Here is a 27,580-nt window from a genome sequence, read left to right as displayed (position 1 = left end):
AACAAATGTTTAAATATTTCTTTAACTAAAATGTGCGTCACATCCTGTCACGTAGCTGTCAAGCCTCTTTCCCTGCAGGTGGCTACTCGTGATTCAGAGCCCCGCCCTCGCTAAACTATCAAGGGATAAATAAATAAAAAAGAAAAGTCACAGAGGAAAGTGAAGCATTTAATTCTGCGTGGACGTATTCATTTGCTTTCACTGCCAACGATGCTGCTGACCTGTCTGCTTGATATGTGGCGAGAAATTAGCAAAAAACTAAAAATGTAATGTTGAAAGACTCTTCCAGAACAAGCATCTGCTGAAAGGTGTCAAGCTGCAGAAGAGCGATTCCTCAACTGCTGCAGTAAACTGAGCAAAGTAAATATACTTTCAGGAAGCTGATCACGTCTCCAGACTCAACTCCTGCTGCTGGTTCTGTGGCCGCTCATGAGACACTGAGGCGTCCGCTATAAAGACGGATCCTCCTCCTGTTTGCGGAGCTCACGTCGCAAAAGATATGCGTTTAAAATGTAAAACTCACGTGAAGACAGGCATCGAACCTGCTACCTTGTGATTACAGGGCGATCACTCTACCACATGAGCCACATTTATAGACAGTGTTCAAGGTTTGCATAGTTGTACTTTTAATTGATCTCAATGTAGCTGATACATGACTATTTTTTGTCTCCTCTTCATAAGAGTTTGATAGTTATAAACAGGTAAAATAGCAATACAATGTCAAAAATTGTCTTTATTCTTGTTCTATAATTTCATAAATACAACAAACTATAGTTTTTTGTATATATATTATAACTATATATACACAACTTCAGAAGCTGTGATATCAAATAGCTTTTGCGGCTCCAGACACATTTTTTTTTTGTGGAAAAAAGGACAAAATGGCTCTTTAGATAGGAAAGGTTGCTGACCCCTGGTTTAAACCTAACTGCGGCCAACACGTCGTTTTTCTGCCTAAACATAACCATAATAGTTTCAAGATAACCACATGGTGTAAAATGCACCATAACGACACGTGGAAATGTCAGAAATATCATGCCATTAATGTGCCTTCCCATGAGATCAGGTTGGTATTCTTCATCTTTAAACATTCATGCTCTTCAAGACTTTACAGGATTTACTAACCAAGGCTACTGAAAAGTGAGATATTTTGGTGAAAGGCATTTGACCCATGCTTTGTTACATATTGAAAATTATTGTATTCATATTACAGAAATGTTGGCTTACTGGTACACAAAAGTGCCGTTGTTAAGGTTTTCCTATTATGACAAATACATGTGTTTGCTGTGAAAAAGGCAATTGGTATTTGACTAAGTTATAATGTTTGCATGGACTAATCACTAATTACATGAAAACAAGTTATTAGTTGGAAAAGGAAAAGTGTGCAGCAATTTCAGCTCTGGCATTGAGTGTGCGAGTGAAGCTAAAGATCTGTGAGACGTGAGTCCGCACATAAATGAAATGCAACTGAATGAGCAGTTGACGCGTGAGTGCGGTTGCCACAGCGGGCTAAATAGGGCAACAACATCATCATTATCCATCACGCTGAAAGTATAAAACTGTAATAAGGGAGTAGGGTGACCTCAGGCGGGGCTGAAACTCCTCGTAGTGGTGGTGTGGTGCCATCAGTGGAGGTTGGGACATAACTGCTGACGCCACCACATTCCCAGGAATGACAAATGGGAGCTGAATACATCTGGAGGTGCTTCAGGGGACACTGGGGAATGGGCATATTGCGAATGGCACGATTGCCAGTTGAGGTGAGGAGGGAAAGAGAAAGGCAAAGCAAAGAGTGAGGCCGACTCAAAGGCCCCAAAATAGAAGCTCTGCCTCACATCATCCCTCAGCTATGGGGAGGAAATAGGGGTCTGCATACATAATATAGAGCAGTGGGTATACTATCGGTTAAAGTCCCCAGCCACAGTCATGCTTTGAGTCACAGCATGGAGTTATGTGTGTTAAATAAGACTCATCCACACATTTTACACAGCTGAGGTTGTGTTAAAGAGCATAAACGCATTAGGCATTGTTGCTTCAATGTACTGCTTTTATACAGTATGTGTAACATATTCGGCAACGTACACCATGAAGACGTTCACTAGGGGCAACCCACCACTGAATACATTTCCCCACTGTGGGACTAATAAGGAATTATTCTTCTTAATAAATGAATACTGAAGAAAAAAAAATTTGTAATTTGTTACCTGGCAGGATTTTCTATGAGAGATATATATATATATATATATATATATATATATATATATATATATATATATATATATATATATATATATATATATATATATATATATATATATATATACACACACACACATACATACACACTCAAAAAAACAACGCTTTCAACTAAAATTTTTAATAAAATCATGGAAAGGATTTCCACATGATTAAACTGCTTTCTTTAAGCTATAAGTAATTATGTTGGTTCAATATAACTCACTCGAGTCGGATCAACTTAATTTATTAGGGTTAGTCAAATCTAATTTACTTGTGCCGGATAAAATAAAATGATTTGAGTTGGTTCAACTTAATTGATTAATATTTGTTTTACTATTGAAGAATTAGTTTGGCCAACCCTATTAAGTTGCGTTGGACACAACCCTAGTAAATGCGTTTAACCAACCCTAGTAAATTAAGTTGACACTACTCAAGTATTTTAAGTTGGATCAACATAATTGCTTAATGCTTTAAGAAAGCATTTTAAATCATGTGGAAACCTTTCCATGATTTTATTAAGTTAGTTGAAAGCGTAATTTTTGAGAAAATGTTAACACTCAAAGTTATTTTTAGAACTACCCATTAAGGTAATAAAAAAAAATTACTTTGAGTGTTAACATTTTCTCAAGAAAAATTACACTTTCAACTAAAACTTAAAGAATTACTCTTTTTTTTTACAGCCTGGTTGACTATAACAAGACAAATAGGAGATGTTGCGATAAAATAGTTTTTACTGAAAGTAGTCAGTGAATATTTTACAGGAGCACTTGCAAACAACATAATCGAAATGAGAAGTGCTCAACTTTCTATGGCATATAATCAAAATAATAAAGTAAACTGCTTCACTTTCACACAACAAAACATTTCTCTTAAAACATTTACAACATTCCCCTGAAAACATTTCACATTTCAAAACATACTTCTTAAAACGTTTTAAACACTCCCCTGAAAACATTTGCAATTAACTAATTAAATGACGGAACTTGTCGTTTATGTGCTGGTGAACTCACAGGAATACAGAAAACAACACATCTGAAACAGAAGTTTCCTCGCTTCTTTAGCCATCAGTGGGCAGTCTCAAATTAACGGGAAAGCTTTGTTTTGAGAGATTGTCCTTTTATGGATAGTTTGTTTCCATCCAGTTCCATAACTATCTTCAGCACAGCTTCGAATGTGTACTTGAGCTCTGGAGGGTATCTCAGGTTGAGAGCATACACAAGCGCAAGCAACATTGACACTGCAAAAGGTACATTCTCCAACTGATCTAGCACTACCGTCCCCTCCCGAATGACTCCAACATCCTCGGGGTCATCACTGGGCTCTGCACCTTCATTTCAAATGATAAAGATTCCAAAGACCGTCTCTGCCATGGCTGCTTTCGATATTCTGTGACAAAACAATTAACAAGGGCAGTCATTTTTTACTTACGTGCGCTACATCCCATTTTTATTTCACTGTATAAACAACTATCAATAGCTTAATTCACATAATTAATTTTTTACAGATGCAATGCAGTAGGTATATTGCAAAAAAAAAAAAAAAGTCATGTTTTTAAAGCTAAAGGCAACCAAGATGAAACCCCATCCATTCCAACTGTGATCATCCCCAAATAAAGATAAAAGGACATTAACATACCGTGTATTCCCTCACCAGCTTCTCTGGATCTTCGTTGAAGTATACACAAAGACCTTTGAGGGCGCATTATCGTGTGACGTCAACGCTGTCCGTTTAAGTATGCAGAAAAGAGAAAATATGCACGCAAAAAAATAACATTAGGAACACCATCTCAACCAACCAGATTACCGTCCATTCCATTTAATACTGCCGCTAGAACTACTTGTGTACACACTGAAAGCAAGTCCTTTTCTAATTTTAACCACTTCTAGTTAAATCTCTACAAGTGCACAGTAACTGATGTGAGTATGTCCCTAATCTCCAGAAAATCTGTAATTTCCACCATGGCAAAGTTTTCGGGGAAGTAAATACCAAAGCTCTACAAGTTATGAAAAATGCCTTGTTTGTGTAAACATTCCTGGCAAATAAACGGTTTCTGATTCTGAGTAGAATAGCTTCTCTTTAACATTTCCATTGTTATCGTACCTGGGTTGTGGGTACCATGATGCTCTTGATCCTTCTCCCTTGAACTCCACCTTTCTTGTCATATAGCCTGATCAGGTTTTTTGATCAGGCTTGATCAGGTTTTCGGAGTGAAGATCCAGCTGTGAGAAGAACTTTGACTGCAAATTGAGGGTTCTAATTCCCTTGAATTCTGCATTCACCTAGACAAAAAAGAAATTTGTTTGGCTATTTTGTTGTCACTGTTAGGTACACATCCCCTCAGAGAGCAACTTTTACAAGCAGCTGGTTCTACATTTAAAAAAAAAAGGAAACATGGGAACTAGGCAAATCTAATTTAGCTAGACCATCACACATAAGCTTTTTTTTTTTTAAATTGGAAACACTTGTTCAGTCAGAAACATTCACCGTTTTATGCCTGGCAGGTCAGTGAGTTTGACAAGGAAGGACACTCTTGCAGTTGGACAGTGCAGTCAGTGTGGTTGACCAAGATACTTTCTGCATTCAGAAGTTGCTGTAATAAAGTGAGATAGAACTAGGGCTGCAACAACGAATCGATAAAATCGATTATCAAAAGCGTTAGCTAACGTGTTTGGGTTGTGTATTGTCGTTAAAGTTACGTTATGTTCCGTTACAGTTCAGTCTTGCTTGTAAAAAAACGTAATGTGATGAAACATGCCGTCACCCCCGGTCTGGTTCAGTTCACGCTGTCACTCGTTAACGTTAAACCGGCACACCGGAGGATCTGGCTGCAGGTTTTTTTTATTTTTTTTACTCAAAGTAGAATGAAACAAATCACATAGTTGGGCTTAGCAAACAACGTGACGTCGTGGTCATAAGAGACCCAGAATGAAAGAGTTTAAGGAAGAGGACGCTCTATATGGAGCAGTACAGCTTCCCTCTGTCCCAGTATTTCATACATATTGATAAAGCAGGGTATGTAAATGCAGCCTCTGGAGGGATCAATTACAGTAAAAAGGGCTCACATTTGGCAGATGTAAAGCATACATGTGTATGTTTTTAGTGTTAGTCCATTTTGTTGTTTTAATTAACAGCTCAGGGATGTTCAAGGAGCAACCTGTTTGTGCACTTTCTGAAGATGTTTTGCACCGTCACTTCTGTTTTTGAATAAAGGGTTGGAAATGAACGCTTTTTTGATAACATGTTTTATCTGATTCATCGATTAATCGAAAAAATAAGCAACCGATTGATCGATTATTAAAATAATCGTTAGTTGCAGCCCTAGATAGAACAATCAATTAACATCCATGAAAGTTAAGTTAAGTTATCTTGATGAAAAAATGCTAATGTTCACTGAAGTGAAAATTAATTACATTTGAAGGCACACGTTTAGTTTCCTTGGGGGTAATAGGGTGAGACTATAGGCACCTTACAATTTGATGGGCTATACAATGTGATTATAAAGCAAGTGTTGATAAATATTGAGTCTTCAACATTTATATGTAGATTATATATTTGTTCTCCCTGTGACTTTCTGATATTTGTAAAGATTCATAATGTAAAAAAAACAATTTATCAATTCAATATTTTAACAAATAGAAATGTTACCCTCAAGTACCCTCAACACATCTCTTGCAAAGAGAACCAATCGAAAAATAAATAAAACCTGTCTGTAACATCCTTGGAGTAAAAACACAGAATTCAGCATGTTCTGAGTCATTTGACATAACAAGCTGCCCATATTCACTAAGACATAATAAAGACTTCTCTTAAAACAAATATCTGTTATAGGCAATGAGCTGTGGTACAAAAATAACTCTTTCTGGAACATGTAATAAAACTATACTTACAGTGACAAGTGCACGGTTACAATCTAGAGTGACTGTGACTACATTCTGTGACAATGGATGTCCACACATAGCTTGTTACTACTATCATACCCGTTTTCCTCAGGTGTCATTAAAAACAACAACTCTAGTCTAGCTAAAATACACCTAGTGTTAGCTTAACATAGTTCGCGCTAGCACGCTAACGGCCAGCTGGTTTAAAATACACCTAAACAACTCTAGTCTAGCTAAAAGTCTAGCTAAATTACATCTAGCGTTAGCTTAGCGGACCGTTAGCACGCTAAAGCGACCACGCTAACGGTCCGTTAACGGACCGCAAAGCTAACCATAAACTAGGCTTAAGCGTAGGTACGCCGTCGACCTGACGGAGAACCATAAATTGGGCTTCAACTATGCGTGCTAACGTTAACTTAGCGTGCTAACGGCCCGTTAAGCCAACGGACCGTTAGCTTAACGGGCCGTTAGCACGCTAATTTAACTCGACAAGTAGTATGCTAACGTCATTAACACGTGTTTGTTCGTTAACGTTAGCTGGTCGTGGACACCTTAGAATATGCCACTAACACGTTACTTTGTCATTAACAATAGGTCGCCGTTCACATTGGAAAGTTATGTGACAGGTTGCAAAAAAGCTAACTCAGCTTAATTTGCCATGTCGGCTTTTTAAGTCTGGTCAAAAATAACACAAAATAACAAATAGCCTTAACAGACCAACTAGATATAGCTATCTAATAGCTGAAGACATTTATGCACATGCATTTTATAGCATTTAGATGATAATGGATTCCTGCTTACCTTAAGCACAAGCCAACGTCCATCTTCTCAACAGTCTTCTTTGCAAAGGACCGCCTTCGCCTTGATTTTCGCGGTCATGCCTTGCTACTTGATTGCCTCAGTTTATCTCAACATGAATGGATCTAATAGATGTTACGTTTTTGAACTTCATGCAAATCCTATATGACTGAATCACGTTCACATTGGAAACATGAATGGTTCTAGTTTGAAATACATGTTACACTATAGTAAATGCAACAGCCAGCCAAAATCCTTTTTTTGAGTGTGTATATATATATATATATATATATATATATATATATATATATATATATATATATATATAAAGAAAAGAAGGAAATTATATACATATATATATATATATATATATATATATATATATATATATATATATATATATATATATAAATAATCTGTTTTTTCTTTACATTTTCTATTTGTTATGATTACCAAATAATTTGTAAACCTTTTAAGAAATAATTTGGAACAAATCTAAAGCCATTATAAAGTTCAAATTGCAAAGCAATGTTTGATGAGTAGTTTGGAGTTAATTCCATTTAAGAGAACTGCATGGTTGAATCTTGTTATAGTGAACACAGACCAAGGCAACAAGACTCTTAAAGCACAACTCCTAAATCTTCGTCCGGTGGTGTCCATCTTTGACTATCAAGGTCAAATAGATCTTACATCCAAACAGTATCAGGATGGAATCATGTGGATAAAAAAAATCTGCAGCACTCTCACCTCGAGGCTGGCTTAATACCCAGAGTACCAGACGGATTTCAATACATGTTTAACCGTCCTGTTATGTTGAGGGTAAAATTTATGAAAATTTATGAAAAATATTGCAACGTACTTTTTCCGTAACAAACGTATTCTGCTTGCCTTAATTTGTGTAATCAACGTACAAATAACACTAATAAAAACATTTAAAAAGTATTTGCAACCCACCCTGCAGGTTTATATTACAGAGGATGTTCGGGTCAATTTGACCGTAAAAGTGAAGGCTATAAGAGGTCAGAAGTGTCAAGTTTAGACCATTTCTTTCTTTGAAAATGTGAGTCTTTCTTACTCCCTCCCACCATGTTTTTAATGCGCGGCTTTGCGCATGCGCAATTAATTTTCAGCCTGGACGCTGAGTGAGTGACGTCTCCTCCCTCAGGGGCCGTTCACACCAGACGCGACTCTCAAAAACGCGTCGCTAGCAAAACCATTGTTTGGCTTTCATGCGCGTTTTTAAATGCCGCGCGACGCGTTTTTCTAGCGTTTTTTCGGCGCGCTTAAAAGTTTAAATATTCTCAACTTTAAGCGCCTTTCGCGGAGTCGCACAGCTCATCAATGTCACTCTCGGCCAGGGCAGCCAATCGGATGAAGCAAGAGGCGGGCTTTATTACTTCACCACTTCCTTCCTGTTTTCGTGTGGTATGAACTCCGACGAGGCATTAATATTAGCGATCTTTAACTACCGCCTGGCAGTTGAACATCGCCCGGCTGCCGCACCCGGCAGTTGATTATCGCCCGGCTGCGCACGCAGACCGGCTCCACAGGCTGTTTTTTGGCTGGCGCGTTTTTACCAAGGCGTTTTTGAAGCAACTGTTTCCACGTGATGTGTTTTCAGTACCAAGAGGTCCAGCAGGCGGTACAGATTCAAACCATTCTCCCTGGCAGATACAACAGCCAACCTTTTTAACATGCTCAGATCAATCTTTAAACATCTGAATTAGGCTTACAATATTGTCAAGATAATGCATATGATGTGATATCATGTACTGTCATGCATATGATGTGTTGTCATGCAATGTAAGTTTACTTTCCAGTGGGTAGCATTATTAGCTCAGGGGTTAACAATTTCCTCCCACAGACACACATGGTGTGTTTGTTTATACATCTGAAATTGAAAATAAAGATTTGAAACACAATTTGAAAAATTGCTCTGTCAGGGGTGGCCAACCCCTGAGCCACATTTTTTACTGTGTTACTGCAAAGAGCCACATCATGAAATTGAATAAATTGCACTCTACCGCATTAAAAAATCCCTTCAAAATAAAAGCACAGGATTTTTTATTTATTTTTCATGTAAAAAGACCGTACTGACGACTGAAAACGGTCCGCGATTTCATGGCTTTCAAGCCGTCGCAAGCCGAACGCAAGAGCCGCATGAAACCAGGAAAACAGCCGCATACGGCTCGGGAGCCGCGGGTTGGCCAGGCCTGCTCTATGTATTTTATTCAACAATAAATTTTCTTTAATCCTACATTAAAATATACTATATCCTAGTAACCCATGTACCAACTTTGTTGTTGCACATCATGAAACAATAAAAAGAGGACAGGACAATATTTGTTTCAAGCCATTTTCAAACTCTTTTCAGTTGTAGTTTATTTAATTAATTGTTGACTTTGATTTAGTGAAGTGTTACGTGTCAGTGTGTTGTGTTCTCCCCTCCCCTCTTTTTTTACCCCACAGGTTCCTATCGGCTAATTGGTTGCCACCTGTGAAGGCCAATCAGCGTGACGGTCGGCCATTTTAAAAGGAGGAGGTCGGAAGAGTTTGTTTAATCCATAAATCATATTTCAGTTTTTGGGCTGGAAAAAAATACAATGTGGTTGAAATTTTGCTGAGGCTTTGTCTGACAGTGGTTTTGGCGCAGTTGGCGGATTCCGTGGGTCGTAGGTTTTCCAGAAAGGTGTGCCATTCATGTGTGGCATCAAGCTAGGGATATACAAAATTATATTTTCATAACTTGGGGAGCTATCTTGAGTCACTTTCGAGTCATATTTATGGTTTATGTTAATATTTATGGTTGAATTGTGTTATAAACATGTAAAATATGCTCTCGTAAGGCCAGGCTTTGCATTTGTTTTGCTATGTCACATCAGTGGCTTTGGTATCGATTCATGGGAGTACGAGGACTTGGGAGTGAGGAAGAGCTCCTAAAAAAGAATTCTGCCCTAAATTAAGTAGTTCATCATTGAAAAGGCAAACACGCCCCTTTGATGAAAAAGACAAGGCAAGTTTATTTGTATAGCACATCACATTTCATGTGAATGACAAGGTGCCAGTGGAGGTGCTGATTGAAAAATATCTTCTATATTACGCTAGGGTTCTAAGTCAAAAGTGAGTTCTAATGAATTTGAAAAAATGATCCAGGAGATAAAGTTGTGATGTCATAGAATTGTGTGATGTCACAATAGTGGTGCCTTTGAAGATGACTTCCTGCAACAGAAACTTTTAAAATAGGACAGATCAGAGGGTGGGTAGCCGCCTTTGGACGAAGAACACACTTTGGACTTTCCTTAATTTTTATTCACCTCGGTGTCTTTCTACCCTTTTACAGTCATGTTGAGACAAAGTGCTCGCCTCCGAGACAGCGGGTATTACTTGGCGGACGGGAGCCCAGCTATATCTTACAAGGATACCTTGTGCAGGAGAGACTTTCAAGATAGGAGCGGTCTCTGCCGTCTGTATAATCAACAGTGGCAATACGGGATAAACGTGAAGTTTTGTCGCAGAAACACAATGCATATTGCCCAAACTTCCTCTGACAGGAGTGAACATAGCGACATTCCTGACAGTATCACTCCCGTCAGGATCACTCCGGTCAGGAGAACTGACAGTTTTCCTCCTGACGAGATCACTCCTGTCAGTAGCAACACTCCTGACAGGAGTGGAGGTAGAGGCATTACTGGATGGATAAGCACTTTTTTGCAGTTGTTCATCTTCCTGTTCCTTTTTTCTTATCAATACGGACTGTTTTCACGTGACATGTATTCAGTACCAAGAGGTCCAGCAGGCGGTACAGCTTCAAACCATTCAAACCATTCAAGCCATTCAAACCATTGTCCCTGGCACATACAACAGCCACCGTTTTCAACATGCTCAGATCAATCTTTAAACACCTAATTTAGGTTTGTCAAGATAATGCATATGATGTGATATCATGTATTGTCTTGCATATGATGTGATATCATGTATTGTCTTGCATATGATGTGATATCATGTATTGTCTTGCATATGATGTGATATCATGTATTGTCTTGCATATGATGTGATATCATGTATTGTCATGCAATGTGGGTTTACTTTCCAGCGAGCTGCATTGTAGCTCACACTCCTGACAGGAGTGAAAGTAAGTTCCTTTTTGTTATCAATCCAGACTGTTTCCACGTGATGTGTTTTCAGTACCAAGAGGTCCAGCAGGCGGTACAGATTCAAACCATTCTCCCTGGCAGATACAACAGCCAACCTTTTTAACATGCTCAGATCAATCTTTAAACATCTGAATTAGGCTTACAATATTGTCAAGATAATGCATATGATGTGATATCATGTACTGTCATGCATATGATGTGATATCATATATTGTCATGCAATGTAAGTTTACTTTCCAGTGGGTAGCATTATTAGCTCAGGGGTTAACAATTTCCTCCCACAATTTCCTCCCACAGAAACACGTGGTGTGTTTGTTTATACATCTGCATTTGAAAATAAAGATTTGAAACACAAATTGAAAAATTGCTCTATGTATTTTATTCAACAATAAATGGTCATTTTCTTGAATCCTACATTAAAATCCTACATTAAATCCTACATTAAAATATACTATATCCTAGTAACCCATGTACCAACTTTGTTGTTGCACATCATGAAACAATAAAGGAGGACAGGACAATATTTGTTTCTAGACATTTTCAAATTCTTTTCAGTTGTAGTTTATTTAATTAATTGTTTAGCCCCACTTGAGCCCCAGCCATTTTTCTCAAAAATTGCGAATGGTTTGCATACCCATACTAAATACAGAATATCTCCTCAAAAGGTATAATATACAGAAAACACTGGTGATACCAGTTAAGAGGCAGTATATGTGTTACTGGTTTATTAGTTAAGCAATAAGGTACGAGAGGCAGTACTGTGTCGTGCAATAATGTACTGTTCAAGGGAGTTGTTTCGGCATGCGCACTTTGAGAAGGACAGGTATCGAACCTGCTACCTTTGGTTACAGGACGACCACTCTATCCCATGGGCCATACATATGAGGAGGGATCAAGGCCGGTGTTTAATTGACCTTAATGTAGCAGACACATGACTATTTTTTTCTCTCTTGATAGTTATAACAGGTAAAATAGCAATACAATGTCAAGAATTGTTTTTATTCTTGTTCTATAATTTCATTTTCATGGGGGTCTACGGTTTTCTAAAGGTTAGCTGCGTTCTGATCTGTGCACTGCTTTGTGGTCTGTGAATTTGCTGATATGAGAAGTCCTCGATCGAGTATTGTATTTGCTGATTATCATCATCTTTTATAAAATCTTTTTTATTATAACACATTGAATTTTGGACTTCTTTTCGCGCGACCGCCCAAAGATAACAGTGACATAAACCAAACATCTAGCTCATCATGTCTCAGTCAACTGTACGCTTAAAAATACAGAAAGTAGTGGGAATCAAACGCTGAATTCAAAGGCTGGCTGAAGCCGTTTATTGTATTGGAGATGATTCACGGCCATACTGCCTGTATTGTGAGGCTGATTTATGTCAAACTTTGTGAGCGTTATAACAGTTCCACCCAAAGTAAGCTTCCATTAATGAGTAAAACAAATTGCTATATCATTACATTCCTGTCTCCTACAGCTGCCATTACAATTATGCAAATTCAGCGATGACATCATTTAACTTTTAGGACTGCCAATATCGACTTTCCTTGCTGAGGAGTTGGCAACACTGAGTGTAAAGTTTAAACCTTTGCAGAGAGGCAGCAGGATGCTCTAAATTTAAACACACATGCACACGAACGTACGGTAAACTGCAATTTCTATGCATTGCACAAACAGTCTGGATAAATAATGCATGTGAAGCTTCCCAGCAGCACCTAAAATAAACGTATCTAGCGATGAGACAAGACGAGGTGGGGAAACGGCTTGAGCTCCCACTTACTGTACAACCGGATCAAAATAGTTCACAGGGTCCAAATACTGCAGCGGGGCAAACACAAGAGCACACATTTAGGCAGTTAACGTACCAAATTAGAGATGCGAGTCTGGTGGATAATTGATGTCAGGTAGATGGTATGTCATATCTGCTTCTCGTGGTAGAAGATTCTGTAACACTTCCAGCCCCACTTCACTTCAATAACAGGATGAGCTAATGCACTTGGAGGAGACGGTGGTTCACTCATCTCCTCTGTGGAAGAGACGCGTGAAAGTGCCTCCACTGTGTTGAGCACAGGTCAACATACCAGGGGGTGAAAATAAAAGGGCAGTCGAAGTTCATTTACACAATTTGAACTTAAAGTGACCAATAATTATCTAAAGTGTCACCTTTTTAGGTTGCTTCAAAGTCAGAGGACACATTTCCACACTGTTAGCCATATGTCTGGCCATATGTGTATCCTGCTTAATGCAGTTCACCACGCCACTATAGCTCCAAAACAAAAAGCAACACGAACACACAGATCAGTCCTTCTCCTCACTTTTGGGCGACTGTGGCTCAGTGGTGAGCAGGGTCGTCCTTCAATCAGAGGATCGGCGGTTCGAGCCCATGTCGTTGTGTCCTTGAGCAAGACACTTAACCCTGAATCGCTCCCGTAGCTGCGCCTACGGTGTATGAATGGTTGATAATCCTGATGTCCTCATGTAGTGTTAAAGCGCTTTGAGTGGTCGGAAGACTAGAAAAGCGTTATTCAAGTACGGGTCCATTTACTTTTTTAATACTGCCAGTGACAGATTGTACGTTTTCTTTTCTAATACAAATGGCCGGTCATTAGTCTTAATACATCCTGAATGCTTATCTCTCCTGGACATGATTTATCCTTTCAAAACCCAACTTACAGAGTAACTGCAAACTAAAACAACTCTATGTTGACATCTCTTCCCACATTTATAAAAATCAGCATTCTCAAAACTTTCAAATCTTGCATGACCGATTTTAAGATGACGTTGACCGTGTGGGGCTATTCCTCATCATGAAATAAAATCCCTGTAATCAGACCCTCCCTCCCTCACCTTCACTGGAATAGTGGACTCTGCCCCTGATAATACCAAATATAGAGAGGTAACTAATGAATATACACACTTAATGGCAGAATAATTAAACTCACCATTATACGCAAGCATCTGCTAATGTGCACAAATGACCTCTCAGTCATCATGTGAAGAGTAGTATAACCATAGTGATTGATATGTTGAATAATTTAACTGATATTAGCATGGGGAAGAATTGTATAATAGCAGCCTGTGTAATAATACCACATAAATATTATTACCTTACGCTATATATCATTGCAGCTTCAGTATGAATAGGTCACACTATGATACACACACCTACACTCTTCCAGCTTTTCCCTCTACTTTTTTATCTTGATTCATGTGCGGAGAAAACAAGAACCGGCATGGAGCTTAAAAGATGTCATCACACCCAAGTATTTATTTCCAGCAGCAGCTGGATATAACTGCTGCAATAACAACTATACGTGTGACTTCTGTTGAGACACTTTCATCAAGCCGTGTGTGTGTGTGGGTGTGGGTGTGTGTTTCAGAATAAACGTTTCATGGTCCTGAGCTCACTCAGCTTCAGCTGTGCAGCTGCTGGTACCTGTTGACCTTGATTGTGAATTTGGAAGGACAACGCCGTTAAGTCTTTATGCCGCCTCCTCTCAGGAAGACACGAGCAGAACGTGTTTAATATTGCAAGTAAAATGTGGCAAAATGGAACTTGGTAGTCAGCCTTTCAGCACATTAAAGGATACATATTTAACTGTTTATGATGCTAATTATTATTGAAGGCAATGTTTGTGCCACCATCTGTTCCCCGCGTGTGCGTGTGCATTCTGTACAGCGTGTGTTTGTATGCATGTATGCGTGAATTTCTACTAAAAAACAAGGCTAAGACGGAGAACTGCAGCCCCTGAAAAGTGCACTAGAGTATGCATGAGTGTGTTTCTTCATTGAACGCCAGTGCCAGTTGGTATGAATGCAATCACACTGCACACACGCACACACACACACACTTTTCGCTGCTGAGAAATGCCAGGACATGTCAACATGCACACAGGGCTGTAGAGGACATACGTTCACTTGAATCAACACTTCAGGACTGCATAACTATGTATGAGAATAAACTAAAGGCTAGAATAATGGCGCCGCAACCTGTACTGAAAAAGGCGGCGATGCAGGTGTGAGTGTTTGTCTGAATTGACATGTGTGTGTGTGTGTGTTTTATGATGATGAGCTGTCTCAGGCACCTCAGTGTTTATGCTGTGCTGATGGTCTCCGGGAAAACAAGGGGGAACGAGTGCGGCTTGATATTTACACACAGAAGCCATACCGTCTGGCAATGATGATGGTTCCCTCACGGCCCCAAAAGGCAGCAATAAACCCCGAGAAAGCACGAGCGAGACGGAGCGAGAAATAGACCGGGATACTCAGAGTGCAGTCGAAGAAGCCAAAACATGACGGATTAGACGAGATGCAGGGATTTGGAAAAGGGAGATGGAGGGAGAAATAGACAAATGACTTCAGTGCTGAACTGAAACAAGAGAGATGCTCAGTTAACTGGAGGTCATCTGGTTTCCATCGTCCTCGCTGGTGTTTTGGTATGTTCTAGACGGTTAATCATGGTATGAGTAGTATTTATACACCAGGGTTGAGGGTTAGGGTGCCACGCATGCGGCCAGGTATCCTTGGGTTTTTATTCATTTTAAGGCAGAAAGAAAAGCAGCTTGCAAAAAAAAATTAAACGGCGCAAAATTTGACTGAAATGGGAAACAAACAGTTTCTTTTGTGTCAATGCATTTGGTAACTTTACTCAACTTCAGGTTTGATCTTCTGACAACATAACTTAGGTGTGATCGGAAAATAATAAAAACATCAATATCACTAACAATATCAATATAAAAAAAGTCTCCTTTTTTATTAATTTCTTTATTTATAAATAGAGCTTGAGTTAGTCGACAGTGTCTGGGTATCTGATTTGGGAACAACCTCACTATAACTCCAGTCTCAACACACAACTCCTTGCTCATCTTCAGAATCCATTCCATATCAGAGAGGACTGCAGCAGACTGGAAAGTTGGTCCGAACAATATCCGATTGCTTCGAAGAGGGGCTGATGTCACCGGATCTCACCGGCCATCTGTCACACTGGTGGTCCGGCCTCAGCTGGAAGTGAACCGGCGGCAGATCCAGACCGGCCCGGCCAAGGCGAAAGGCCCGCCTGGTGGTTATTTAGTGCAGCGTCTCTCTTCGCCCCTGCAGCGCCAGCAGCACTGCTGCTACATCCCACCACCGCTCATCCTTTTGGTCTCCGAGCTTCAGCCGGGCTCCAGCAACGGCAGGTAGCCGGGCACCAGATGGCTGAGGAGACCACCACCCACACACACACACATAGACCCACACACACACATGCGCGCGCAACCTGCACATGCATGCACAATCATTTTTGTACTAGGAAACCAGCAGTGAGCACAGACATATGGTATGCTTCTTGCACACACACTTGTACAACTACTCACTGCATGTTTTCACACACCCACAGTACTGTTAGCACTCATGTTTATTTGTTTTTTTGTTTTTTGCATCCATTTAAACTCTATTTAGAGGTACGGTTGACGACAGATAGCAGCAGATAACAACAACAACGACCCACCGTTTATCCCCACATTCATTCACACCTACTACCCAATAAGCCAGTGAGAAACAGCACCCCACTGGCTGCAGGTTATTTAAGTCCTGTGGAGGGAACAGCCACAGAACAGGGCAGTAACACACCGCAGCAGCCATTTAATGAGCACTTCTACACTTCAAGGACTCCTAATTTTAGCCAGGACGTCACTTCTGCCTGCTGAGCTAACAGGGATGAGACTGACCACAACAAAGACCGGAGACTGGATTACACACTTTTGATTTACTGACGAAGAGTTGGCAACTATGCGCTCGTTTGGCTGCTATAGCTACGTTGATGGCGTCAATGTTAAAAATCCCAATCTTTGAATTGTTCATTTTTAGAGTTCATCTCACGAAATAACTATTTAGAGGCGGCTTTCAAGTGTGAAAATGGCTGTTAAGTCTCATTACAGTTATGTATGAGGGGGTTTATTGATGATATGATATTCATTTGAATATGTAATTTGAACGTTACAATACCCGATAACCCAACGTGATTTATTACTCACTGACCATTACAAGTTTCCCCCGGCACGAAATGCTTCTGCATTTGCTTCAAGTTGGTGCACTGATTGAATTTGCATCCACGAGCCTTAAGGATGAAATAGATATATTTATTTTTAAATGACATGGTACATCTTACAAGTTAAATAAATTAGGATTGCATGGTTCGTGTTATTTGCTTTGGAACGATGACCGTGTTGCTGTCAGGTTTGTAGAGGAGGAAGAACTCAGAGTTCAAGGAGCAATATCACACACTACGTATGACTATAGAGCTTCAAGTGAAAGAGTCGATTTTATTTATAGAGCCCATTGGTCTCAGGGGGTTTACTAATGTCACTGTCCTTGGAAAGGTACTTGGAGTATACAAAGTTAAACACATTAGGAATTGTTTTTGAATAGTGGAATAAGTGTCAAGTAGCAGAACGTTTAAATACAGGAGCTTCTAATTAGTACTTAAGCAATGTAGGAAGGTTTAAATGTTGAAACCTAAAACTACTAACCAACTCAATGTAATTCAAAAGTAATCTTTTTGAAAACCCACCTATTTTTAAGCCTCTGCTCGAAAATTGCATACCCAAACTAAAAAAGGTACAGTATATCTCTGCAACAACTAGGGCTATTTGATAATTTAATAATGTTGGCGTTACAATAAAAGAGTATAATGTGAGTTGTGTGTTCAGATGTGTAAATATCAGTCTATATGTTACTGGTTATGAGTAAATGAAGAAGTGAATTATACAGTTCTTATAGCAATATCTGCCATAGAACCCATATGGGCTCCAGAGTTTATGTTAAAGGTCTCACTTTAAAGGAAACTATACAAACACACATTCTACATGATCTTTAAAACAAATAGTTTTCAGTAAATATTCATAAAAAGCTGACGCATTTTAACACCGACTTGAGCTGAACATCTCCTCCTACGCAACATGAAACAACACCTCATTAGAAGAAGCAATGTATATCTTTATTATGTGCTATGTACATATTTTACAGTATGGTACAGCAACAATACATGGTAACGCTACACAGTCGAGATTGCACAGTTTTAGAGTTAGGCCACAGCGGTCGGGTACCGTGGTTATGAGAACAAACACCGGGCGTACAGGAAGTACAGCGCACATCTTTGGCTTCGGGGGGATGACGGCACACGGAGCGAGAACACAGGGAGGCATAACACCAGAGAGGTGTGGAGGATCTGGCAAAGGATTAAGGATGGATTTTCGGGCCGAGAGAGAAGGAAGTAATACATGACATTTTCTTCATGTATGGGAGGGAGTATTATGTTTCTGTTCCGGTTACTTCACATTTGTCCTTCTCTGTTGGCGAAGGAGATTGAATCCAATAACCCCCTGCTGGGCTAAGACTTGCTCGGCCTTAAATCCTGTCAAAATGTTTCTCCACACGTACACGCTGTGAGCCTCTGCATGAGGACATGATCTGTGCACACAGTGCACATTATATGAAGAGATAACAGCGGTGAGAGCGAGCGTCTAATTCATTCTCTAATTGGCAGCATTTCTCCATGTGAAAGAAAAGTAAAGCGGTCCTCAATTTGCCGCGGTTGTTTGTAGAGAATCCGACCGCCTCTCCCTCTCCTGATAATACGGAGTCTTCTGTTCTCCTCCCGCCAACGTACAGCAGTTACAGCTCACGGACAGAATACAGAGAGAAACAGAGGAGACAGAGATTGGATGATAGATAGAGAGAGCGAGAGAAGGGAAGTGACAAGGTGAGAGAGAGAGAGAGCAGCCGACAGAAGAGATGGATTCAGCGGGGTCGGCGGGGTGAGGAGATGGTGTAATGATTAGATCTCGGATACCCTTGAGCCTTCCTCCCGTCCCTCCTGCGCGCAGAAAAAAAAGAATCCTGAAGCGCGCTGGGAGCGGAGGAAGGCCTGCAGTTGTAAATGGCCCCCGCTGTCAGAGTTCATCTGGGCGGAGGAGGAGTGCAGGAGTGGATTACCGGAGTCTGTGATTAGAGAGAGCCTACTCTGCCTCTCCAGTTCTCTCCCAAGACGGGGAGGGACTGGACCGCTGCCTCACTGCAGATCTCCTAAAGATGTTATGAATGTGATGTCGGCCGGCTCGGAGACTGCGGATACTTTGGGGAGCGGGAAATATCATCCTGAGGGTCAATGCTAGACAAGAGGGTCCTGGAATATCACCGTTCACTTCTTTAGAGAGACTTGTGTGATCTATATAAATGAAAAAAAGTGTTTGTCTATAAGGCGTCTTTTGTTCCCTCTCGATCCGAGCTGCTAGTCTGAAAATATGGCTCCCCTCCTAATCAGATGATGTCATCTCCTAATTTAAGCAAGTTGGAGGTGACTGGCCTGGAGCGGAGATGTGTTTAGGATGCTTCCATCTAGTGGTCACTTAATGACACTGTTGCTCATTGGGAAGCAGGGTGGACGTCACAATGCAGAAATACATTAGTGTGACTCTTTTTGACACATTTCTTCCGTCCGGTATTAAACAATATGACGGTGAACAAAAATAAAAACGTTTGTCGTACATATCATAATGGCTTGGAGTGGCAGGGCTGTCGCAGGGTTATTAAGGAGTTTCAAACATAATGGCTCCGTTAAGTGCATGCAAAAGCATATCTTTCACAATACATTCATACTTTGATTCCCAGTGGCATGGACACAATGAAGACATGACGGGGGAGGATGAAAGCTTTGAATGGAGGCGACGGGAGCGTTGCCAGAGGAAGGACCCACAATGTGGCCACATAGTTATACTTCTTCGTTAGCTGGGAAACGTCTGGCTTCATTCAATGTGCGATACATGTTTTCACTTAAGGTGTCAGCGAGAGAATGCGGCTTCTTAGTAGACGACCCCAATGTGTGTTTCAGTGACAGATATTGCATTTTATGTACACTGCATTATTAGCATCCCTGTGTGGAAAAAGAGATGGACGTTTTTTCTTCTTCTTTTCAATGCCATGCTGAGGCGAATATGTGAAAGTACATAAGGAACATGAGAAGTACAGCCAAAGAAAGAAAGAAATTCAAGGACTAGATCGAAGGTCTCGCATGCCTTCTGCTCATTGTGTGAACGAGAGTTCACAAAACACACATTAAATAAATCAATATGTACATATTTGAAACATGTAAGTAACATGTAGTTGGTTCCTCTCTCTCTTTATGAGAGACAGAATATACGTCCTGGCTGAGATTAAAACATCGCTGCACAAAGCCGAGCGCTGGGTTTTTTTTCTGGGTGTCACCTCCAGACACGGCTTCTGTACACACCACACTGCACTTCTCACTCCGGCTGTGACGGCATTATGCTGCGTGGCAACATTGCGAGTGTGTTGTGCATGTTGGCATTCATCCCCCCTCAAATGTGGGAAAATCCTCTTTCACCGTGGATTAAGCAGACAGTAGGGAAGAGGAAGGACACTTAGCGGGAAGATAAGTGGGGGAAAAGGTTTCTGGTGTGTGTAATACGTAAATCATTTTTTTAAATGAAATGTCTCTTGCCTAAATAAAGCCCCTCCATTGAAAGTGTTTCTGCACAAATCGTCCTCGAGTGTGAAAAAAAAAAAGACCCAGCTAAAATAACAGATATAGTAAAAGACTCGCAGCAGAACTTTTCATCTGCTTCTCTTTCCTCTTGGTGTGAAGGGGACAGGTGGCTTCTAGGTAGAGCGGCTTGTTCCCCCGACAAGCCGCTAATGCCTCCGATAAGATAAACCCTCGGCGAATGGGCTCCTGTCGACAGAGCTGCCACCGATAAGAGCAGAGGATCGCTAACGGCCAAGACAACTGAAAACATGAGAGGCTGGGCCGGAGATAAAGAATGTAGGAGGTGGGAGGAAAATAGGAACAACAGCGATCAATTGCTGGCACTGAGCAGCGATGCTATCCGACGCCATCCCTCTCCTCCATCTCCTGTAAGAGCGTGTGTGAGGCGATCATAATCTGAAGGGGAGGAGAGGTGGGTGGTGTGTGTGTGTGTGTGTGTGTGTGTGTGTGTGTGTGTGTGTGTGTGTGTGTGTGTATCTGGGTCATCAAGTCATCAATAACCACCTGCATTAGTGGAAGCAACAACACAGGCAAGGTCAAAACTAACTGAAATCCCTTCAGAGAGAGATGGGGATGAAAGGAAGAAGAAAAAAAAGCAGTACAGTGTGGGTTTTTTCCGGCTCAGATGACTCTATTCTCACAGGCAGTGGTGAATGGATGGATGGATGAGTGCCTGAATGAAGGAGTGGCATTTGAGAATCTACTTTTTGACAGACTTGGCCAGCAGAAACAGGTGGGAGTTTGGGGTGCAGAGACAGGAAAGGTGAATTATGGATGGAGGGGTGAAGTTGGGGATGTCTGGCGAGGGCTTGCGCCCCGCTGACAGGCAAGCTGCTACTTGGTGGAGTCACTTAGCCGCACAGAGTCAACCAGAATTGATGGGGCATCGTCGCATCTGCAACGTACTGGAGCCCCTTTTCAGCTCCCAGAAGGCATCTGGGATGGCCGTCGGCAACAGGACTCCGCGGAGGAGAGCGAAGCCGCCCGCTTCGCTCGGGAAAGTAACACTTGGGCGAGCAGCGGTGCAGAAGCTCAGTCTGTGTGTCACTGCTACGTTCACAGTTTGCTTACTCCACTGCTGCCGCTCTTCCTTTGTCTTGATCTTCTCCCATCGTCGAAGCTTTCACTCCTCACCCTCCTCTACGTACGTGGAGGGGAACCAGCCGACCTGATGGGGGAGAGAAATGGGAATAAGTAATCATGGAAGCAAGTCCTGGTGTTCTCATTTAGCATTTTCTATTTCAGATAGTGATTCATACAGATACAGGTCCATTGGAACATGTACTGCTACATGAACCACAGGAGTGCGTCTGCTAACGCCGATGGGAGGAGCGCTAGCTAGCTGTTAGTACGCTAATTCTTCATTCTGGCTAACAGAATTAACGGCTAACGGCGAACTAAACACACGGCATGACTGAGGTGTTAAACAGTCAACGTGAGGAGTTAACCCGTGAGCCGCAGAAAGCTGCACGTATCTCAATGAGAGCTTATCTCTTTTGCAGTTGCCGTGTGAGTGAAAATATAATGATCTGACAATCACTGCAGCAGCAGTCATGCAGTCACACCTGGTGGAGATCTGCCCTCTGAGGGGACTTTTCCAGTTCATGAATATCATTCCATGCTGGCAGTCATTTTGTACAATTTAGAATAAGCCAAATTATTACACACATATTTGGATCGCTGATATCTTGTGCCAGTATCCTTTTTGTTGTTGTTTTGACCATTTCCATGATAATGAGAGCCCGATATTACGTCAAGCTGAATTGAAAGGTTTCAGCGAGGGCTTTTCCAATTGACAGTATAAGCCCGTTTTTTTTCACCACCGCAGCCAGCAGTAGCAATTGTCTTTACCGGTCGGAGGCTCTAAAGAGAATCTAACAGCTCTCGACAGACTCGAGGCGATAAAGAGTTTAGTTTTCACCAGAGTGGCATCAAGCACACATCAGGCTTAGTTAAAGAGAAAAGCTCCTTCATTTACAACAGCTGTTTACAAAACACACTCACGGCCCAGACACATTACCGAGGGCTGCAGCACACACACACACACACACACACACACACACACACACACACCCACACACACAGGCTGAATTTGTCACTCAGTCTATCACTCTCCGCCAAGCTAAAATGCAGTGCAAGCGAGTGGGAGTCACTACATATATATCCCTGCATTTATAAGCAGGCCTTTTCTCAACGTTGCATGCTTGATTATAAAGTGCTTTTGGCTTTGGATGGGAGGGGAAAGTGTGCATGTAAGACGCACAAGAAGCAAGTGAACACATCCAAGGACTGGTAAAAACAGGCATGTTGGAAAAGGTGTCCATGACAGACTGAAGATGAAACTTGTTTCTTCCAAGAAAATATAGACGAGAATATCTGCCAGATATTACTTCTTCAAAGAGGTAGTGCTTAGCGCTACCTAAAATTAAATTCAAGGATTTAACAGCCAGAATGAATAAACACAACTATCTGAGTGAACTCTCTGCCTTGATGAAATACCACAGAAGATACACGTGGAAGCTACATATATATATATATAGATCAAATGAAGACAAATGGATGAAGGGCACAACAAAACAAACAAGAGGACGTGTTGAGGCTTTGGTCCGGAGTGTATAACCTGTAAGCCGATATCAGCCTTCAGAAAACACAATTTCCCCCTGGATTTGGTGATGGGAGGCTGCGTGTTATTGGCATCTTAAGGCGGCCACTTACCCTGCTGTTGACCTCGCCCCTCCACCAGCCGTTGGCTCCCGACTTTGTGTAGATCTTCACCACGTCGCCCTCCTGCAGCGAGAGCTCCCGCGTGTCTCGTGAGCTGAAGTCGTACCGCGCGATCGCCACGCCGATCACTTTTGGAGTGAACACTGGAAACGGAGAGAGAAAGAGATTCATAAGATACAAGATTATACGTTCATGCGAGGTTCTAGAAGATGCGTTTGATACACATACAAAAAAAAGAAATACATCAGCTGCAGTGACAACACGTGTACACACACACACACACACACACACACACGGATGACATGGGTGATCGTTTTTTCATTCACCAAGAAAAACCTCTTGCTATCTTTCTCTTTTCCTTCTCCTATTCTTATAAATTGTAACAAACTGCAATTAGTGGATGTAGACTAGTGTATCTCTCTTCCCAAATACTGAGTTGTAGAAGCTATCGCGGGACAGAGGTGGAACGAGAGCTAGCCTGAGCATGTTGGCATGACTTCAGCTCTCCGTTTAGTTTCCTGGCTCACGTTCCTATTTTTGGAAATACATCTTTGTGACGCTGCAGTGACTTCCTGTTCAAATGGATTACCTTTTAATTGTACGGCTCTACAAATGTCTCCCACGGCCCTGGAGGTCTAGGGAAGCCTAAAAGGTGTCGCCTCGTTTAAATGTAATTTTAAATGAAATGAGGCACAGAGGAATTCATCTGCCATTCGTTTTCTGACAAACATGAATCAGACATGTGTCTGCACTACCTGCGCGTGTGATTTATTGTATATTGCCTGACTAAAACAGAAGTGTGGCCCCTACAAGTTGTCGTAGTTGTGTAGTGCACTGCTTTAGCTGAGTCCAGCGTGCTGACAGCTGTGTGTGTGCGTGTGTGTGTGTCTGTGTGTGCGTGAGACTACACATGCTGTCGAGGAGCCGGTAGTATGAGAGACAGCTGTGGAGACGGTTAGCTAGTTACCTCTGCTCCATCCCACCCTGCCGGCTTTCTACCTTCTCCAGACACTGACTGGTGGGTCGGACTAGGCTAAGCTGACAGGTGGAAATGGAATGTCAGACCTCTACAACCTGGCCGTGGGGAGAGAATATCTAATATAGAGGAGCTCTGTGTATTTGGACACCTCCACCTTTTACTTTGACGGACAGACACACACACACACACACACACAGGCAAACACACATCAGACTCAGACACATATGCCTCTGAAAACACGTCCAACCCCCTCCCTCTCCTTTCTCAGCAGCGTCTGCCTCGCGCTCCGATATCCACATGCAGAAATGCCAACACTCACAACAACGTGCATTACTGAAACAAACAGTCCCCGCTCTCCACATGTATGCGCACACAACTATGGAGGAGGTGAGATGGTGCACGACGGGAAGCCGGGCGGCAGAGATTCAGACGATGACGTGAATGCACTGGGCTACAGCCAGCATGCCAAGCAGCCTTCAACATGAAAGGAGAGAGAGAGAGAGAGAGAGAGAGGGGGAGAGAGAGATACAGTGTTTTGAGAGGCAGACAGAGAGAGAGAAGCGATACCTGTACCTGACCAGAAGGGAGCAGAGGAAGGAGGTACAAAGCTGTAGCCGGCAGGAGTTACAAAAGAGAGGCCGCAGAGCAATGGGGCTATGGCGGGGCAGGCCAGGCAGAGGGCGACGCGAGAGGGGGGTGGAGAGGGAGAGGGGGAGGGGCAGAGGGAGAGAGAAGCAAAGGAGAACAAAATAAAACATGTTTTTCAAGATCCCAACTCTGAAGTAAAAAGAACACAGCTGCATTTAGATTTGTAAATGACGACCGGCACAGGATGAGCTCTAGCGAGTGTTACTTCGTCGACTCAGCCACCGTGAGCAGTTCTTTCTCTTATGGTTAATTCATACGCTGTTTGGCCTTACGGGGGCACCGTAATTAGTTATCTAAAAGATGAGTGATCAAACCCTTGCTGGGGTGTGAAGTTTCAACGCTTAAAATGAAAACAGAACTCCCGTTATTGAAAGGCTCGTACTTCTGGAACTGAAACACAACGTCTACAAAGCCTGGCTGTGACAAATGTTCATGGTTACTCTCATCAAAAACAGTCAAATGTCAATGTTTTTTTCATAAAACTTAAGAGGATTGCACATTTTGAGTTCTGGTGTTGGAGAAAACAATAAAAGATCTTCCTGACTGAATTAAAGGTCAAACATTTAAAGGTCCATTTACACGTCACCGCTGAGATCTTGTGAGAAAAATAAAAGAGAAGTGATGACACAAAGGAAGTCTGCATCATTAACTGCTGACGACAGCTTCACTTGTGCATTTCATTGGAGGAACATGAGGTGTCTCACAGTTACAGCATCGGGAATACTTCTCTATTTGCATATTTATAAAGACAATCATCAGTGCAGCCACAACTGCAGACACACACAAAGTCCCTCTGACAGACATGATGACTTATGAGACTATAACATTGCTTTATTTCATATTATTTTATTATAGAATACTTTCTATGATATCCTAATTGTCCTTCGATGTCGTCTTTCTGAAGCTCACATGTGCAAAATGCAGATCGCTCTACTTTTTAAAGGACTAACTGAGCTTTTACCTTTCAAACAACTCGAGCAATAACCTACCGGAGGCCCACAGCTTTTGTATTTCTATCTCTCATCTGACTCCAACAATGTCTGAGAGTTGGCCGTGTTGGGGCCTTGCTCTGGGGAATAGAAGTATTATAAATCCACTGGGTGAAACGTCGACATATAAAGTATGGCGCAAGTAAAGTGGATGGAAGATGCTCATGCTATGAAGGTATCAGTAGAAACAGACTATGCAGAGTACATGTATACAGGTCGTTGGCTTAATGGAAATGTCAATGAATGATTTTGTTTAGGAAACTTGAACTGGGGTGAACAAAACATCCCATTCCTGATGCAGACAATGGGAAATACATTATATAGACAGATGCAGAAGTCAGAAGGTGATGGTATCGGGGGCCAGTGGACCGGGTCTCTGTGTGAAGTGACTTTTAACACTACACAAATCAATCAAACAACTAACAAGAGATGCAAAATGAATGACACACAATAAACACGACCACACAGACACTCAAGACGACCACAAAGAGACAAAAAGGACAATCAGAAGTGCCAGAAAGAGCAAAACCAACACAAAGACGTCCATGGCGGTGGGCTATTTGGAGTTACAAATGGAAGCTATTAATTTCGACATATTTAAAGTTGCTTATTTGGCAATTATTTATTACACTGAATTAACCATGTAATGAATACAATTTACTATCGTCAAGAACCTGTGCTTTAAATCTGAGTCATATTTCTATTCATTTTACAAATACCCCCCTCACCGCCCCTTATTTCTGCACCAAGAATAGAACATCTAATCCCCACTATGCCAGACGGATGGCCAAACTTTATGAAAAATGTGCCGCTCCCAACAATACCGCTGGCAAGTTAACTGTCCTGGTTTATTGATATGCTAAAAGGAGAGCAGAGCTCCAGTGGTTTTCAAAATGAATACTAATCAGCGCTCTGAGAGACAGCTCAGCAACCCCTAATGGTGTCGAGGTACAAGCAATATGAAGAGGGATCGCCCTCCACTTCAAAACACCAGCTGCATTTTACAGGCTTCCCTTTCGCACTGATTTGTGTAACACTCTGGAATACACAATATGGAGCTGGCTATAATAGAGGCGACTAAGATCGAAGGCACACACACACACACACGCATGCACACACACGCATTGTAGATGACGAGCTAAAATCCAATCAGCAGCCCAGAGTCCCACACACGATGTCGGCCCAGATTGTTCCGTGCACACAAAGTAATTTATGCTCCTGGGTTCACTCTGGTATTGTTGCTGCTGTAGTTAACGTATTGGTACAAAACAAAAAACTATCAATCAATCACTTTTTCCTTGCGCAAAACTGTCCAAAAACACATGCAACAAAGCATAAACATTAATTAGCAGCCTTCCAGCAGCGCTCGACGAGGATGGAAATCAAAACAAAAGAGTCATTTAGAAGTGAAAGAGAGGAAACGAAGCCTTCTCTCCGGGAGGAGGCTGCTCACGAGGACGACGACCACACCGGAGCAAAACTAATTTGGATTGAAGCTGTCTCGACTTGTGTTTTGAAGCAGAGTTTGAACAACAGGCCTCGTCTCGAACACCCAAACAGCTCTGTACAATCTGTTCACATTTCTCTCGCACGGAACGGGATTGTCAGTTTTTTTCTCCTTCCCC

At 41.6% G+C, this 27,580-nt stretch overlaps 1 protein-coding gene across 1 annotated transcript in view; it reads right to left on the bottom strand.

Moving 5' to 3' along the window:
- Positions 1-21,711: 21,711 nt before the first annotated feature.
- The window catches only part of vav3 (vav guanine nucleotide exchange factor 3), a gene marked incomplete at its 5' end in the record, with an annotated part of 78,236 nt that continues 72,367 nt past the window's right edge, over positions 21,712-27,580 (bottom strand). Inside the window, 3 exons of the mRNA XM_079234413.1 lie at positions 21,712-21,783; positions 23,331-23,482; positions 24,892-24,972. Of these exons, the coding sequence (XP_079090539.1) occupies positions 21,739-21,783; positions 23,331-23,482; positions 24,892-24,972 (278 nt within the window). The 3' untranslated portion in view covers positions 21,712-21,738. The remainder of the gene's footprint in view (positions 21,784-23,330; positions 23,483-24,891; positions 24,973-27,580) is intronic.

Source organism: Taurulus bubalis (assembly GCF_910589615.1).
Source record: "Taurulus bubalis genome assembly, chromosome: 18".
NCBI classification, from domain to species: Eukaryota; Metazoa; Chordata; class Actinopteri; order Perciformes; family Cottidae; genus Taurulus; species Taurulus bubalis.
This window is presented reverse-complemented; position numbering and strand designations above follow the sequence as displayed.